Raw genomic sequence first — 16,831 nt, 5'->3', positions numbered from 1 at the left:
GTGTGTGTATGTGTCTTTTTGCCATTTCTTGGGCCACTCCCGTGGCATATGGAGGTTCCCAGGCTAGGAGTCTAATCAGAGCTGCAGCCACCAGCCCACGCCAGAGCCATAGCAATGCAGGATCCGAGCCGAGTCTGCAACCTACACCACAGCTCACAGCAACGCTGGATCCTTAACCCGCTGAGCAAGGGCAGGGACCGAACCTGCAACCTCATGGTTCCTAGTCGGATTCGTTAACCACTGCGCCACAACGGGAACTCCTGGGGGATTTTTGATTACTGTTTCAATCTCCTCACTAGTAATTGGTCTATGCAGATTCTGTTCATTGATGGATGAATGGATAAATAAGGTGGGGTGTACATACATAATGGTATAATACTCAGCCATGAGAAATAATGACATTGGGCCATGTATGACAACAGGGATGGACTTAGAGAGCATTATGTTAAGTGAAATAAGTCAGATGGAGAAAGTCAAGGACTGTATGATTTCACTCATATGAGGAGTCTCAAAAGACAAAACAAACAAAATAAAACCAAAACAAACTCATAGATACAGCGATTACATTAGTGATTGCTAGAGGGGAAGGGAGTGGGGGGGTGGGTCAAATGGGTGAAGGGGGTCAACCATATGGAGATGGATGGTAACTAGACATATGTTGTCAACCACTCTGCAGTGTATACAGATGTTGCATTATATAATAATTATATGAATTAAAATTTATAATTAAATTAAAAATTGCATAATAAAAATACTTTTTTTTTCCAGACCAAAAATAAACCTAAAGAGAATACCCAGATCCAGGCATTTCAGCTTAACAAGTTTGTTGTAATGTGTGAAATTAAGCTCGGAAAACTGTTTATCGTTCACAATGTAATGACTTGTTTTTTTATACAGATGATGGGGATGCATTTGCACAGACTTGTTAATTTTCTTTCTGTTTGAAATATAAAAATGTGATTGCAAATTCATAGCAAAAACAATACAAAATGTTGAGCAACCTTATAAAATATAAAGTGGACTGTTAGACACTTCTTTAATCTGCATATTGGAAAGCTTTTTCTTCCACCTTTTGGAAGTGGGTAAATACATAGATACGTGTGTTTTCTCCTGTTTCATGTACTACTGGTCTGTTTTTCATGTACTAATGGTCTATTCAGGAAAGCCTCTTCCTGCCCCTTCTTTGTGGTTAGAGAAGAGAGTTGCCAGAAGTTAGCAAGTGCCAGGACCCAAAGCAAAGACCAGGTGGTCTTGTTAGTAATCACTTGGTATCTAAACATGAGGACATTTCCAGCTGGTTCAGACCTTGGGAAAATGTTAAAGTGGATCAAGTTCATGTTTGGGTCCCTTCTATTTCCTATTTCCTTGCCTGGTCCCTGCCTATCAGAGTATGAAGTAAAATGATTGGTTTCCTTGATGATACTATTTAAGTCATCAGTAAAGTAGGTGATGATGAGGACTTAGGATTCAATTCTTCCAGGAGATTGTTTTGTAACTTTTAATTTTGCACTAGTTGAGACTCACAAGAAGTTGCAGGTATAGTATAAGAGGGCTCATCCACCCTTCATCCTGCTTCCCTAAGACTACTGTCTTATATGACCATAGGACATTATAACAATTAAAAAAATTAACATTGGCACAATATAGCTAACTAAACTACAGGCAGAGGCATTTTTTTTTTTTATTTTGTTGGCTGCATCCATGGCATATGGCAGTTTCCAGGCCAGGGATTGAATCTGAGCCACAGCTGTGCCCTATGCCACAACTGTGGCAACACTAAATCCTTAACCCACAGTGCCATAGTGGGAATAACAGAGGAATTTTTTTTTTAAAAGTAAAAAATTCTCAAGACTAGGAGTTCCCTGGTGGCTCAGTGGGTTAAGGATCCAGAGTTGTCACTGTAGTGGCTTGGGGTGCTGCGGTGGTGAGGTGTGAGGTTTCACTGACCTGGGAACCTCTACATGCCACAGGTGTGACCAAAAATAGAAATAAAAAATAAAAGAAAAATGTTTTAAAAAATTCTCAAGACTAGAAGGAAATCTTTCCTAAATTTTAATGTTGCCTATCTCTGTGTTCACCTAGATTTTTGCCCTTGTCTCATGATTTGGTCAGCTTAAGTAAATTTCTCTCTTCACTCTAACCCTTCAGAGCAGGATCATGCTCTGGTCACCCTTTAGTCTTGCCTATTAAAGTAACCGGCATTCAATAAATAGTTTTGGAAAAATGGTGACTAATAATTGCTTAAGTCCATTAAGTGCTTTCTGTTTTCAAACCCTGTTGTATACATTATCTCTGCTGAGAACATTCATGGTCTAGGAGAGCGTAGACCATGAAAGCATTCAAATCTTGGCATTTGTTAGCCTCAGTCCTGTGACAAGGTACTGAATGTCCTTGGTCTTGCCTTTCCCACGTGCTTAATTGTATTAACTTAATTTAGTTGTTGTGAAGATTCAAGGAGGTAATTTATGTGATAAAGAACCAAACAAAGGGGTTCTGGGAGGTAGACAGGGTAACAGATTTTATTGCCATTTTACAAGCTAAGGCTCAGAGGTAAGTCACTGTTGAAAGTTATAGAGCTAGTACAGGGTAGTGTTGTCAAGTGCCTTAAATCTTCCATGATAACACACTGCCTTTCCCAGGCAACAGGAAGGTGGATTAAAAAACAAACTACCAACAGCCACCACGAGGTAGTTACAGAGATTTAACACGTTGCCTTTATGTGGTTGGCTTCTTTTGCTCTATGCACAGGAAGTCCTCTTTTTGGTGAGGCTGGGTGATGAGATAAACTAACAGGTCAGTCATGGCTGTAGGTTGTTCCTTTGGGGCCCCAGTCAAATATTCCTCCATCCTACCTACCCTGTGGACAGCATTTAGTCAGGAGTCTCACTTGCCCAACTCTTCCCCTGTAAGGCATAGAAAGATGGAGAGGTGGGGTTCCTGAGTACTCAGAGTACATTATCACATTTTTTAAAAAAGTTCAAAGGTGAATTTAAAAAGTTGGAGGGTTTTGACATGATCGCATTCATTGCTATACTCTAGTCTCTGCTCATGAACATACATTTTTAGTGACAAAAGAGAACATGTAAACAGAGAACTTTTTTTTTTACTAAACACAGAATATTTTTACCTAAACGACCGGTCACACATTAGTCAAAATGCTTCTCAACCTGCCCTGAATACCTTTCACATTACCCTGCATCCCTCATATGAGAATCCTACTTGGAAGTATCCCTTTGGCTTATTCACAATCTGCTCACATCATGGAAATGGAAGAGGAGATGGCAAAATATGTTATGGATTTGTGAGGCTGTCAGCTGCAAATGTCAACAACACTTGGATTATATTAGAAACATTCAGTTTTTGGTGGTGGTGTGCAATTTGACTTTTACCCTCTAGTTAAAAAAAATTGGAAATGTCAGCAATAAGATTAGAGATGGACAAAGCTGAGAACTAGACTGTTTCTCCAGGATTCAGAGTCATTTCCTTGGTTTCCTGCTATCTCCCAGCATTGACTGTTAAAATGAGGTGAACTACAGGTCAGGAGGGCAGGAGATAAAGAATAAAAAATACTTTGGGGTGCAGTATATACCATCAAATTTGGGAGATTTAGGACTGAAATTTACTTTGAGACATTCCTCAAGAGAATGTCTTACTGTAAAGAAACTTCTGCAGACTTTTAAGAGACAAGACATGTAAGCATGCTTGTGAAGTCTAAATTTGCTAAAGCTTCATAGTTACCAGCATGTACCCGGAAAGTTTTCTTTCTTGATTTGCTTTGACTTCCTCATGACATATTACCCAAGAAACAAACACATTGTATTTCTATTTACCTATAAATTTAATATAATTTTAAAAAGTTTGAATGCAGAACAACTATTTCCTTTGATTATGAAATAGATTTTCTGAGAAATAAATGCTGGTACCCAGAGAGGAAGCAAAGACTGTCAGGACAGCAAAAGTAAAATGTTCATTTGGGCTCCTCGTGTATCTGTGGTTTTCACTGCTTTTTTAACCTTGTTTTTCTTTCAAGAAATAGTGTGAAAGCTTGCTAAATAAAAAAGGAGTTTTCTGAATGCAACTCTACTGAAGAGGCACACCTATGATATAAATCACAAAGGGCTAACATAAAGAAGCATTACAACAGCACAGGAACAGGAACAAATGCACAGATGTCCCCAGGATGTCATTGAGCACATTCCTTGAACCCAATCTCTTTAAGGACCACTCTCTCAAAATATTATATCATGGCTTAGGAAACAATTGTTAATATCAATTAGACCAACTGGTTGTTGGGAGGCATAGGTTTACATGGCATGTTAGCCTTGCTAAACTATGGAACTTGACAATATATTCCAGTTTTAATATAAATACCAGAAATGTATTCAGAAGAATAATTCTGATGTGAGATGACAGTTTTATCAGACAGAACACTGGTGCCTTAGAAGCATACATGTCAGTAATCAACATTTGTACTTTAGATTATTTCATTAAAATCCTAAGGTAGACAAAATGAAATGCTGAGCATACTTACAATAGTTTCCAAAAATCAAGATGTAGATGAAGACGGGACCAGATGTCATTTCCTTCTCTTGGAGAAACTGATTAATGAAAGTGAATATAATTTGGTCCTGGTTTCCGAGTCGCATCAGCTCACGGTGGTTGTGTGCTATTTCTGTCTGCAATCTTAGCAGCCACAAAGCAGCCGTCCCTCCTTCCTTTCTCCTTGCCTCTCCCTCTCCCTTTCCATTCCCTCTTTTTAATTTCTTCCTTTCTCTCTCCCAGAATCTCTCCCTCCCACTCGCCTTCTCTTAAGGTCTAAATATCCTTCTTTACACACACACACACACACACACACACACAGACACACACAGACACACACACACACACACACACCACGCACACCCCCACAAACAGACAGAGCTGAGCAGGGACGAAAAGTTTCAGAGAACACACAGGCTCTTTTCGTTGACTCTCAACATTGTAGTTCCATGCTCTGCGCCAGTCTACAAAGGAGGGTGTGTATGAACACTGACAAATGTCTGAACTGATCAAAGTCACGCAGGGAGAAAGAAATCGAGCTCAGAGATACATCACAAGCAATTCCCCCCCCGCCCCCCGGCCAACCTGGGACTAAGAAAAGAACAGAGCTAACAGGGCAAAATGCCTGGGTGAGATGAACTATCAGGCAAGAACTAAAGGGTAAAACCAGCAACCTTTTATGAGATGTCTGAGTTCAGGCATTTGAGGCATAGGATGTTGTTCAAAGAACAATCTAAAAGACTGAAAAACAAATCTTACATTTTCTCAAACTGGTGAGTTTTACTACGGTGTCGACCATGCTGTGTCACTGGCTGTGGAGTAAAGCCTTCCTCGGTTTGAGTCACAGTCTGATACTTTTTTGCAGAGTTACTGATTCTTGGCTGAGCTTTGCCTCTTGGGAGGAAAATATCTTTCCATCTAGGTAGCTGTGATGAGCAGCCCAGAGTATACTGAATGCCTGGCGTAGGTCATACTATATCAGAAGTGATTTCTAAGTGGCAGCCTTTCACAGGATGATGCCTTTTATTATTTTTAGCGCTGGGGAAAAAGGCATGTAAATGCAAAGGACATTTGCATGGAATGCATTTTCTTTTTTATTTTAATTTTTTATTGAGATAGTGTTGGTTTACAATATTGTATTTGTGTCAGGTATACAGCACACTGACTTAATTATACATATATCTATATATTCTTCTTCAAGTTCTTTTCCATTCTGGGTTATTGCAAGATATTGAAAACAGTTTCCTGTGCTATACAGTAGGTCCTTGTTGATTATCTATTTTAAATATAGCAATGTATATCCATTAATCCCAAACTCCTAATTTATCCTACCTTTTCCCTCCCTTTCCCCTTTGGTAACTGTAAATTTATTTTCCATGTCTGTGAATCTTCTTCTGTTTCGTAAATAAGTTCACCTGTATCATCTTTTTTAGATTCCACATATAAGCAATATCATATGATATATGTCTTTGTCTGACTTACTGTGTGTGATAGTCTCCAGGTCCATCTGTGTTGCTGCAAATGGCATCAGGAATGCATTTTCTTTAAACTGGGCTCTATCATTCTTATTTTGCAACTTGATTATTGCTAGAACAAATGCATAGCATTTTGACATGAGAAATTTGTTTGTGAGGTTAATGTCTCCTAACCACTCTATATGTAGAATCTATTTAAATTATGTGACTATATCATTGACTCCGACATAAGAAGCCTATTTCTAAATGGTGGCTAAAAGATTTTACTAACACTACTTTTCTTTTCTTTTTTCCTATGGAAGTAATTCATATCACAAAGGAAAAATAAGACATATGAATCTTCAAAATTTCTTATTCATTTAGCGCATTTATTTAAGGAACACACCTTTTTTTCTGGTAGAAATATTTATGGTCAACTGAATTCGAATGCTCATTTAATGTTCATCAAGTGTTCCTTAAATGTTTATTGTTTATAATACTACTTGAAATGTTTTAAGTGGATAATAATTTTCTTAAATTTATTTTAGAAATACAGTTTTCTGGAGGATGCTGTCAGACCTCTCAAGGATGTACCAATGAGAAGTTTCTCAACAGTGAAGCTTAGCAACTTGCTTTGGGAGGCACCTGGCATAAAGTAAGCTGTTAATACAGAGGTTTTCTTTCTCTTTTTTCTTTTCTTCCCCCCCCCTTTTTTTAGGGCCCCAGGTGTGGCACATGGAAGTTCCCAGGCTAGGGGTCAAATCGGAGCTGTAGCTGCCGGCCTATGCCACCGCCACAGCAGTGCTGGATCTCTGACCCAGCAAGCAAGGCCAGGGATTGAACCCTAATCCTCATGGAAACTAGTCGGATTCGTTTCTGCTGAGCGCCACAATGGCTCCCAATACTGAGGATGTCAAAATAATCTTGATGTTAGTTTGCCAGCTTTGAATATTTTGCCTGAGCTGTTATCAAAGACATACACAGTTGACTAAAACCAGGAAGTACTATTTAATCACATATACATGTAATGCATTTTTTAAAAAACTGTTTTGGCTGCAATGTGCAGCAGTTTGATATGGGATCTCAGTTCCCAGACCAGGGACTGAACTCTGGCCATGGTGGTAATAGGGCTGTATCCTAACCACTAGACTCCCTTATGCAATATATTTTTAATCTGAAATGATTACTGCAAAACTTCAAAATAATATCTCATTTCACTAAGGCTATACTAAATTTTGCTAAAATAGCTATTTACCTGGTGGAACAATTTTAGACATTTAATTTTTCAGGATACCTCTTCTTTCTATTTTTGGCAAAGACAGTGAATCTGCAGTATTTATTTGCTTGATACAGGCATGTTGGGGTGGGCGTGGGGGGGGGAACCAAGAGTGTACCGGAGTATTCCTATTGTGCATTGCAGCAGGCACTGATTTTTATCTAATTTAATTGCGAAGTGCTGTCTTTGTTTAGCAGCACCCCTGGCCTCTACCCACTAGATGTCGATAGCATGCTCTAGATGCAACAATTAAAAATGTCTGCAGACATTGACAAATGTCCCCTGGGGAGTAAACTTGCTCCTGATTGAAAAGAAGTGCATTGCAGCAAAAGACTTTCTGAAACAATGTTTAAGTATTGATTTTTTACCAGACAATTAAAATAGAATTCTTCTTATCTACATTAAAAGTGTTTTTTCCTTTTCTTGTTTTGTGGTTTTGAAGATATACATAAAAGAGTTTTGAAAACAAACAGATGTTGTACCTGACTTGCCATCCCTTTTTGCCCATGTTTTCCATTATCGACCTGCACGGTGGACCACATGGACTCTGTGATGTGACTGTCTGTTTGGCTGAGGACTTCTGGGTTTTCACCCCATATTTGTTCCTGACACAGGCTTATAAAGGCTAACACATTTCTTATCTTGAAACCTCCTCTTCAAACCTTACTGTGGCTCTCTGAATAACAAAATAACAATCTAGCAAGGAGAGCATTATTAACCTGTATGCACCATGTAGATTCAAATTTCTAACCTTGTGTTTTTTTTTTTTTATCCCACTACCATCGAAATACACTACAACATTTTTCAGCATCATATTTTAAAGTTAGACGATGACACTAAGGGCTTTTGTCCATGCTTCTAAACCTATTTTCCACCATCTTTTTCGGCAGTAGAAACAATCATTTTTGTTAAATGTCTGTTTGACTGTAGACCTGGGAAAGTCCTAATGAAAGAGTTTGGTCAAATCTAAATCAGGGCCTCACCATGTAGAGATATTCAGATAATAGTAAGCCAACTCATACATTAAGAATAGTGCATTGAAGAGCTAAAATGCCTACTGTCACATTGTTCATCCTATGGATCCATCTGTAATCGACAGCTATCAATCAGGCAACACTAAAGATGCTTATCATCGCTAAACCACAGCAAAGGACAATTTTAGCTATCACTGTTTAGTATTAATTAAACAATTCTGGAATGAAATGACTTCTAGGGAATGATATGAAGCAAAATGTGCAACTGGGACAGAGTGATGAATAGGTATAGGTATTTCAAAAGACATTTTGTCCAAAATCTAAACAATTTTGCTCTGGATGGAGGTAATCTGAAGCTATCATGTTATTTTAGCAGAAAATCAACAATTAAGTGGTAGACCAACTCCTGTGGTGTGGATTCCTGTGTTGTCTTTGAGGGACATAATAGGGTCCTAGCAGAAATAAATGATTTCTGCAAAACCGAAAGCAAAAGCATGGAGAAGAGGACGACAGAATTAACAAGCACAACACTATCTATCTATCTATCTATCTATCTATCTATCTATCTATCTATCTATTTATCTATCATCTATCCATCTGCCTATCTATCATTTACCCGGTATCTGTCTAATCTATCTAGCTAATCTATTATCTATCATGTATGTAATCTATCTAGCTAATCTATTATCTATTTAATCTATTATCCATTATGTATTATGTATCTAATACATCTAGCTAATCTATTATCTATCTTTCACCTATCACGTATCTATCTAGCTAATCTACTATTCAGCTAATCTGTAATCTATCTAATCTATATATCTGTCATCTATTATATGATATGTATATAGACTATCCATAGTCTATTACCTCCCATGTTTCTATCTGTCTAGCTAATCTATTATCTACCTATCAATCATTTTACACAGTAAATACCAATTGATGGCATGTATTAAGTGCAAACTATGTCCAAAGTTTAGTATTATTTGCCTTACTTAGTTCTCTTGGACATTCAAGTTTCAGGCTCATTCTATCCAGACTGAGCCTAACTAGTTCAAAACTGACAATATAAACGGAGCCACACAGCTCCGCTGATTGAGCCAGGGGTCAGTATCTGGAAACTAGACTCCCTGATTCCTGCCTGGCCATCTCCTTGCCCGCCCGCTGAGCCTCGCTTTTCATTGTCTTTCTACAAACCCACCGCGCATGCTCAGTCCTTAGAGTCGGCTTCCGAGGCTGCAGCTTTCTAGTTCGCCTTCAGCTCCTCTGTAGCCGGATCAGCCTTGGCTTTAACCCCAGCTTGCGTGCCTGTGATTTAGCTTTCTCTTCAGCTCGTGAAGAGGAGGTTTAATGATCTTAGCTGTGGCCTAGTAAGGGCGGATATTTCTGCTTGGCACACTTGAAGCTACCCGATTTATGCAAGGGACGTCTCCTACAGGCTGGAAAGCTAACTGAATTATAAAAGTAAAGGTGGCATGTTCCAGTAGTACCAGTAGACGATGGGGAGTTCCAGTCCTAGTTTTGCTACTGATGAGACATGTAACCTCTGATAAGTCACGTAAAGGCTCTGGTCCTCGCTTGCCTCATTTGTAAGACAAACAGATGCTTTCAGATGTATTATCGCTGTGTCGATTTGTGAAATATAAAACTCCCTTTCAGAGTCATGTATAAGTTAATATGGAGTCGGAATGCACGTGTATTATCTGAAATATATTCTTTACCCAATCTCCCAGTGAATGCAAATTGATGCCTCTAATAAGGAGCTATGAGAGGTCATCCAGGAGACTGGTACTGGGAGCTACGTGGGTCAGCTGCAGAATACTGTTTAGGGAAGAATACATACGAATATGGAGAAAGAGAAGGTCGTGAACCTATGGAGTGTAATACAAAGAGCATTTCACTCCAAAAGCAAGTGAGTGCAGGAATAAATGAGCAGTTTGGGATTAGCAGATTCGAACTACTCTATGTAAACTGGATAAACAGCCAGGTCCTACTGTAGAGCACAGGGAACTATACTCAAAACATTGTAATAAGCCATAATGGAAAAGAAAAAAGAAACAAGTGAGTGCAAAGGATAAGTAGAGGCAAACAGCAGGGATAGATGGATTATGCCAGAAAATAATAAGAAATGGCAGTGGGGAGCCATGGGGTAGTCAGTTTTTGGAGAGCGTCAGATATTAGGTTGATTAATTGACAAGACAAAATAGGACATCAATGTTTATATTAATTTGATCAATGGCTTGATCTAAATCAAAAGGATACTAATAAGGAAGACTGGTCTCATGACTATGGGCTGCAAAAGATGAGAAAGAGCAGAGGCTGTAGTCAAGGGGGTGAAGCTGTTGTGTAACAGATGGAAGTTAGCTATTGTGGTCTAGTGTGATTGCAAAGGCATGCAAACTAGCCATTGCCAGAAAGAACACCATCTCAGTTATGCTAATCATGAACACACTTTGACTTTAGAACAGAAGTGGCCAAAAGAAATATAGCACGAGCCACACGTGCAGTTTAAAATTTTTTGGTAGCCATATGAAAAAAATAAAAAGAAATAGGTGAAATTAATTTGAATAATAGTTTATTTAACTTAATATATCCAAAATATGATGTTGTCAACATGTAGTCAATATAGGAGTTATTAATGAGATATCTTCTTTTTTGCCTTTTTAGGGCTGCCCCTGCCGCATATGCAAATTTTCAGGCTAGGGGTTGAATTGGAGCTGCTGCTGGAAGCCTATGCCACAGCCATAGCAATGCAGGATCCAAGCCAAGTCTGAGAGCTACACCACAGCTAATGGAAATGCTACTGGATCCTTGACCCAATGCTTGAGGCTAGGGATTGAACCTGAATCCTCATGGATACTAGTTGGGTTCATAACCCACTAAGCCACAGCTTCCTGTTAATGAGGTATCTTCTTCATTTTTAAAACTGTCTTTCAGATCTGGTGTGTGTTTCACCCATGCAACACAGCATATATCAAGTTGGACTGGCCACATATCAACTGCTCAAGAGCCATGCGTGGTCATGACTGCTGTACTGGACAGTGCAGCCTGAGAGGATGGTGCAAAAGGTTTAAGATCCCATCAAGTGGAATTCCTGTTGTGGTGCAATGGGATTGGCGGGACCTCTGCACTGTTGGGATGCAGATTTGACCCCACCCAGGCACAGTGGGTTAAGGATCTGGCTCCCGCATTGCCTCAGTGGGGTAGGTCATAAATTCATCTTGGATCTAATTCCTGGGATGCCTTGAGGCTGTCAAAAGAGAAAAAAAAAAAGATTCCATTAGGTTACATTTTATTATATTAAAAACAATCATAGAATATTGCATGTATACAATTTTGTAGTCCTTCAGGAGTTTTTAGATATGATGGTCACATAAAAATCATTCTTTTATAATGAAGTAGAATTTTAAGAAAAATAACAGGGACAATGTAAATTTACCAAACAATGTTGCAAAGTAAAAACACTAATAAAAACAACAAAAGCCTTATTTGGCATCATCTTTCATAACCATTTCATAAATGTAATGACATTTGAATAACACAAAATTGGAGAAACTAGAATATTATAACATGGAGGATTTCTCTCAACCAAATATGTTCAGTTTCATTAAAAATGGTTACATTGTCTATTTTTCTCATTTCACCAGAGATGAGTAAAACCTACTCCACGTTCCATGTAAGAATTGTGATTTGGGACTCACTGATCTGGCCTTTGGGTTCTGGTAGTACAAGTCCCTTAAAACCATTGTGGACTGCCAGTGGCTTAGTTTTGGAGCACTCAGTTAGCAATTAACCAAAGTTTTAAGAGTCTTGGTCTATGAATATAGGTACACCCTTTGGAAGTCTCCCTTTTAGCACCTGCTAGATTCCCTAACCCTTAGTTTATTATTATTATTATTATTATTATTATTGGAATTTGTAGATTTTTATTTTTTAATATGATTTTTATTTTTTCCAGTATAGTTGATTTATAGTGTTCTGTCAGTTTCTAATGTACAGCAAAGTGACCCAGTCATACACACATATATATATATACATTCTTTTTCTCACATTATCCTCCTTTATGTTCCATCATAAGTGACTAGATATAGTTCCCTGTGCTATACAGCAGTGCTTATCCACTCCAAATGCAATAGTTTGCATCTATTAACCGCAGACTTCCAGTCCATCCCACTCCCTCCCCCTTCCCCTTGGCAACCACAGTTCTATTCTCCAAGTCCATGAGTTTCTTTTCTGTGGAAAGCCTAACTCCTAGTTTAAAGGCTGCTGTCTTCAAATACAGGTGGTTCACATGGCATAAATAATCTGCCACCTGACTCCAGAATATGTTTCAGCAATTGGTGCTTGATGAAGGGGGCACCGTTACCTCCATTACTCAGAGACTGTCCCATGCAGTATCTTGGAGAAAAGTTGGGAATTTGGAGTTTCCTAATTTCTTTGGCTTTCCAGGTAGGTATTTCCCTTCAAACTCAGGGAACCAACTCTTGGTTTGGATACAGAGTTGAATCTTTGCAAAGCCCTAAAAGCAAACACTGTCTGACCTATAGTGATTTTTGCAGAAACGACCTCTCTTGACAAAGTTATTTCTTTTTTCTTTTTACTATTAGAAGGGCTATCTGTCAGAATAGACTAGACAATATTGTGATAACATATAGAAACAAAATCTCAGTGTTTAATAAATCAACAGAAATTTATCTCTCACTTTACATGGCTATTGTGGATCAGCAGAGGGCTCTGATCACCAGGGTCTCTCAGGCACCAGGCTCCTGGAAGTTCCATGTTGACATGTGCATCCATGATTAGCAAGGCAGAAAAGGGAACATGGCAAGTTGCACTCTGGCTTTTAAAGATTCTGCCTGGAGCTGATACACATCATGTCTTCTTGCATTTCATTGACTTAACTTCAGAGTGGTAAAGGAAGGAAAATCCAACATTCCTCCTGGAGGGAGAGGAGAAATATTTTGATGAAAAGCATTAACGAGGTCTCCGATCTGCCTTTCTGATCACTTGTGGGCATAATACACTAATATCTTTCCCAAGGGCTACATTGCAGAAATCACATCCAGTCACAGTATCAAGCCCACAGTTTAGCCTCTGGATTATGGATAGTAGGTGGTTCTGACATGATATCTAGCTATGGATGCTCTTGACTAAACATCTCTGAACAAAAAAGACAAGCTATCTCTCCCTGATATGCAATGATGGACCAGAGGCAAGATAATGGCCAGAAGCATTCTCCTTTGGAAAGGGATGGTTTAGGAGAAACCCTGCAGGTAGTTGAGCATCAGATGAGGTCAGGCTTCTCACGCCGAGGGTGGGAATGGTCCTTAATTAGGCTGAGTCTGCACCCTGGGAGGGGCTTCCCCAATCCACTGTCCGCTGTGGCCTTTGATCTGGACTTGGGGGGGGTCTTTCTTACTCATTATCCACATACTCTACATCTAAAGTGGTCATTGGAAGATAAGCCCTATGATGTCCAGGGCTGGGGCTGAGCAGAGTTTACAGCATCCCTTTTGCCTTTGGTTGGTTGGGTACCTCAAGGATGCTTTATAAACAGGACAGTTGCTATCTTTTTTTTTTTTTTTTTGAAGCTCAAGCTAGTAGTCCTTGCAGTAGTATAATTCAACTCTTTCAAGGACTTAGTTGTCTTCTTATTTGTTTGATTCCAATTAGTTTCATGTGTCAATAACCACCTCTTTAGTTTTTCTCTCAGAAAAGTTTTGTGAACATAATTCCCTGATTTGCTATGCTGCTCCCCCCCCCCGCCCCAATATCTCTCTCTTTCTCTCCATTTATCAATTTATTGTAGGTAACTTGAGCCTGTTCAGTTTTGCTGACAGTCAATTCCTTTATCTTTTCTTTGGTCCATTTGATACACTGAAAAAGATTTCTGGAATCACACTCTTAGTTGAACTTTGACTCTTAGATAGTTTAGTGTCTTCAAAGATTTTAGCCATGGATGTCATGGACATAACCATAATTTAATCCTTACTGCAAGGCTGATTTTGATTGACCTTTATTGTTCAATTTTATATTTCACTGGTTGTGATTGAGAAGCATATAGTCCTAATCCTTCACTTTCTAAATTTCTGGACTCTATTTCCCTTCATTTATTTTTTGCAAACTGGCAAATTCCTTAATAATCTCATTTGTGTTTCTTATAAAATCTTGTGGAACGTAGACAACGACAACCAAAACATCCCACTGCATTTTTATAATCTCTTGTTTTAGGGTTATACATTCATAAGGTATACAATCTGATTGCTGGGTTATCATTGATAGCAATATTACCAAATGCTTTTTCACTAACATGGATGACTATTGTTATAAGCTTCTGGCAACAGTTTCCTTCCTGTCTGCTCCCTGGCTTTTAAGCCTGAACCACCTATTTTCTTTTAGCTATTATGATAGCACACCACATCTAGCTACCATTTCTGAATCAGCCAGTACATGCCAGGTTGCACTACAGTAAAAAGCAGCCCCAATGAAAGTATAATTCTCGGAAATTCCCATTGCAGCTCATTGGTAATGAACCTGGCTAGGATCCGTGAGGATTGGGTTCAATCTCTGGACTCTCTTAGTGGGTTAAGAATCTGGCATTGCCCTGAGATGTGGTGTAGGTCACAGACTTGGCTCAGATCCTTTGTTGCTGTGGCTGTGGTGTAGGCTGGCAGCTGCAGCTCTGATTTGTCCCCTAGCCTGGGAACTTGCATATGCTGCAGGTGTGGCCATGAAAAGCAAAATAAAAAAGTTTAATTCTTATAATTCTCATGTTGTGTTCACTCAGGGACACAACTTGATAAGATTCTACCTTGATACTTATCTCCTTGGTCTTTGGTTGAGGTGGGAAAAAAGGAAGGTGACAGACCACGACCCAGTCCTAAGATGCAAGAGGCTGTAGATTAATCGGATACTTTTTTCCTTCTTTTTATGGCTGCACCCGCCAGATACGGAAGTTTCTGGGCTAGAGGTCGAATCAGAGCTGCAGCTGCCAGCCTACACCATAGCCACAGCAATACCAGATGTGAGCCTCATATGAGACATATGTCACAGCTTATAGCAACATGGGATACTTAACCCACTGAGTGAGACCAGGTATTGAATTCATATCCTCACAGACACTATGTTGGATTCTTAGCCCACCGAGCCACAGTGGGAACTCCAGGTGCCTTTTTAACTGAATAACTAAACTGCCAACTTTCCATTCTGGGATTAAGGAATTACCATTGCTCTCTACCACTTATCAGTTAAGTTCCATCCAAACTTAGCTTCTCTTATGATGACAACACATTTCCCATTTTTGTATTAGTCCAGACTCATTAGGCACAAGTGACATAAATCTGGCCCAGATGAGGTCATCAGTCTCTTTCTGTATCTATTTTTTTGTCTGTTTCTTCCTCTTTTACTCTCTCTCTCTCTCTCTTTTTTTTTTTTTTTTTTTTTTTTTTTTGTCTCTGCTTGTCCCTGCTTTGTGACTTTAGGCAGATTTTCTGCATGTTGTTGAGATAAAGGCTGCTTGTAATCCTTGATTCTTATCTTGTCAAGTCCATGGTCCATGAGCCCCAAAGCAAGGACACATATCCTGGTGTAGATTGAGGACTTGGTTTGGTGCAGGTCTCTGATTTTAGGTGCCATGTTCAACCCTGAGATGTATTTAGGGGAAGAGGGCCTTATGATTATCTGAGACTAGATTATGCATTTATCTTGATAATTAGAAGGTAGTAGAGGATACATTCTCAGAAGACAGAGGATGGGTAGGATTGATGGGCAGGGGTGCAGTCTACTGCAATCCAGAAGTTTCTATGCCAGTAACTATAGAAGGAAAGAGTACCAAGGCTAAAAATGTCTTAGGAGATGTTCCAAGTTAGTACAGGTAAGAGGGAATATGGCAAAGGGGGGCATGAAATTGAAGGAAAGAAATATTGGGAAAGGAAAAGACAGATGGCAAATAAGTGGATCATTAACTAATATAAATTAAATGAAAATACTGTCAGGCTTTACCAATTGGTGTATGTGGATCTTGTGAAGAATATTAAAAGTAACTGCTATTATCTCAGTAGTCACAAGTGCAAACATAAAGAAATATATAATTAGGGAATAAAGTTTATGATTTTGCCACACGAAGACAGACCAGTTTTATCAAATCACTTTTCTCTTGGTGAGGTAACACTCTTCAGGCTTTGCTACTGAAATAAGAAGGTCTTAGTTGTGAGAACAAAAATGTGTCTCTTATTTCTCAATCTTCTTTTAGAATTATCAGAGCTCGATGCTAAATTATATTCCAGATAACTGGCTATTGCTCATGTTAGCATGCCATGAAATGGCTACAGGGAATTTCTTAGTTGTTGTATCTTCCACAGACTAATCAAACACAATACATAATTAGGTCTGGGCATAAAAACTTAATAAAGACAGATCTGGGCTGTTCCTTTCATATTTATAGATTGCTATTCACCTTTTGAAATGTGAAGTTGAGTTTTCTCCACAATGTGTCAATCTGTCAACATATTAAATCATCATATAATTATTGGGATCAAATATCTTCCTATGGGGGATAAGAAATATTCTGGGTGGAATATTACTGGAAG

The 16,831-nt window shown here is 38.9% G+C and overlaps 1 protein-coding gene across 50 annotated transcripts in view; it reads right to left on the bottom strand.

Annotated features, from left to right (window-relative positions):
• Positions 1–5,135, bottom strand: part of RXFP1 (relaxin family peptide receptor 1) — a 128,318-nt gene extending 123,183 nt beyond the window's left edge. For 40 of the 50 annotated variants that reach the window (XM_003356934.5, XM_021101295.2, XM_013978691.3 and 37 more), the window contains exon 1: positions 4,532–4,733. In XM_003356934.5, the coding sequence (XP_003356982.1) occupies positions 4,532–4,646 (115 nt within the window). In that variant the 5' untranslated portion in view covers positions 4,647–4,733. Of the gene's footprint in view, positions 1–4,531; positions 4,734–4,953 lie in introns of those variants that run through there. The other 10 variants (XM_084972132.1, XM_084972151.1, XM_084972126.1 and 7 more) reach the window with 8 other exon arrangements.
• Positions 5,136–16,831: the final 11,696 nt, after the last annotated feature.

The sequence above is a fragment of the Sus scrofa genome, chromosome 8 (assembly GCF_054392235.1).
Source record: "Sus scrofa isolate SSC_HxYL_T2T_F1_AM1 chromosome 8, Sscrofa_HxYL_maternal_Yorkshire_Landrace_v2.0, whole genome shotgun sequence".
Lineage (NCBI taxonomy): Eukaryota > Metazoa > Chordata > Mammalia > Artiodactyla > Suidae > Sus > Sus scrofa.
The sequence above is the reverse complement of the archived record's forward strand: the minus strand, read 5'-3'. Positions and strand labels throughout refer to the sequence as shown.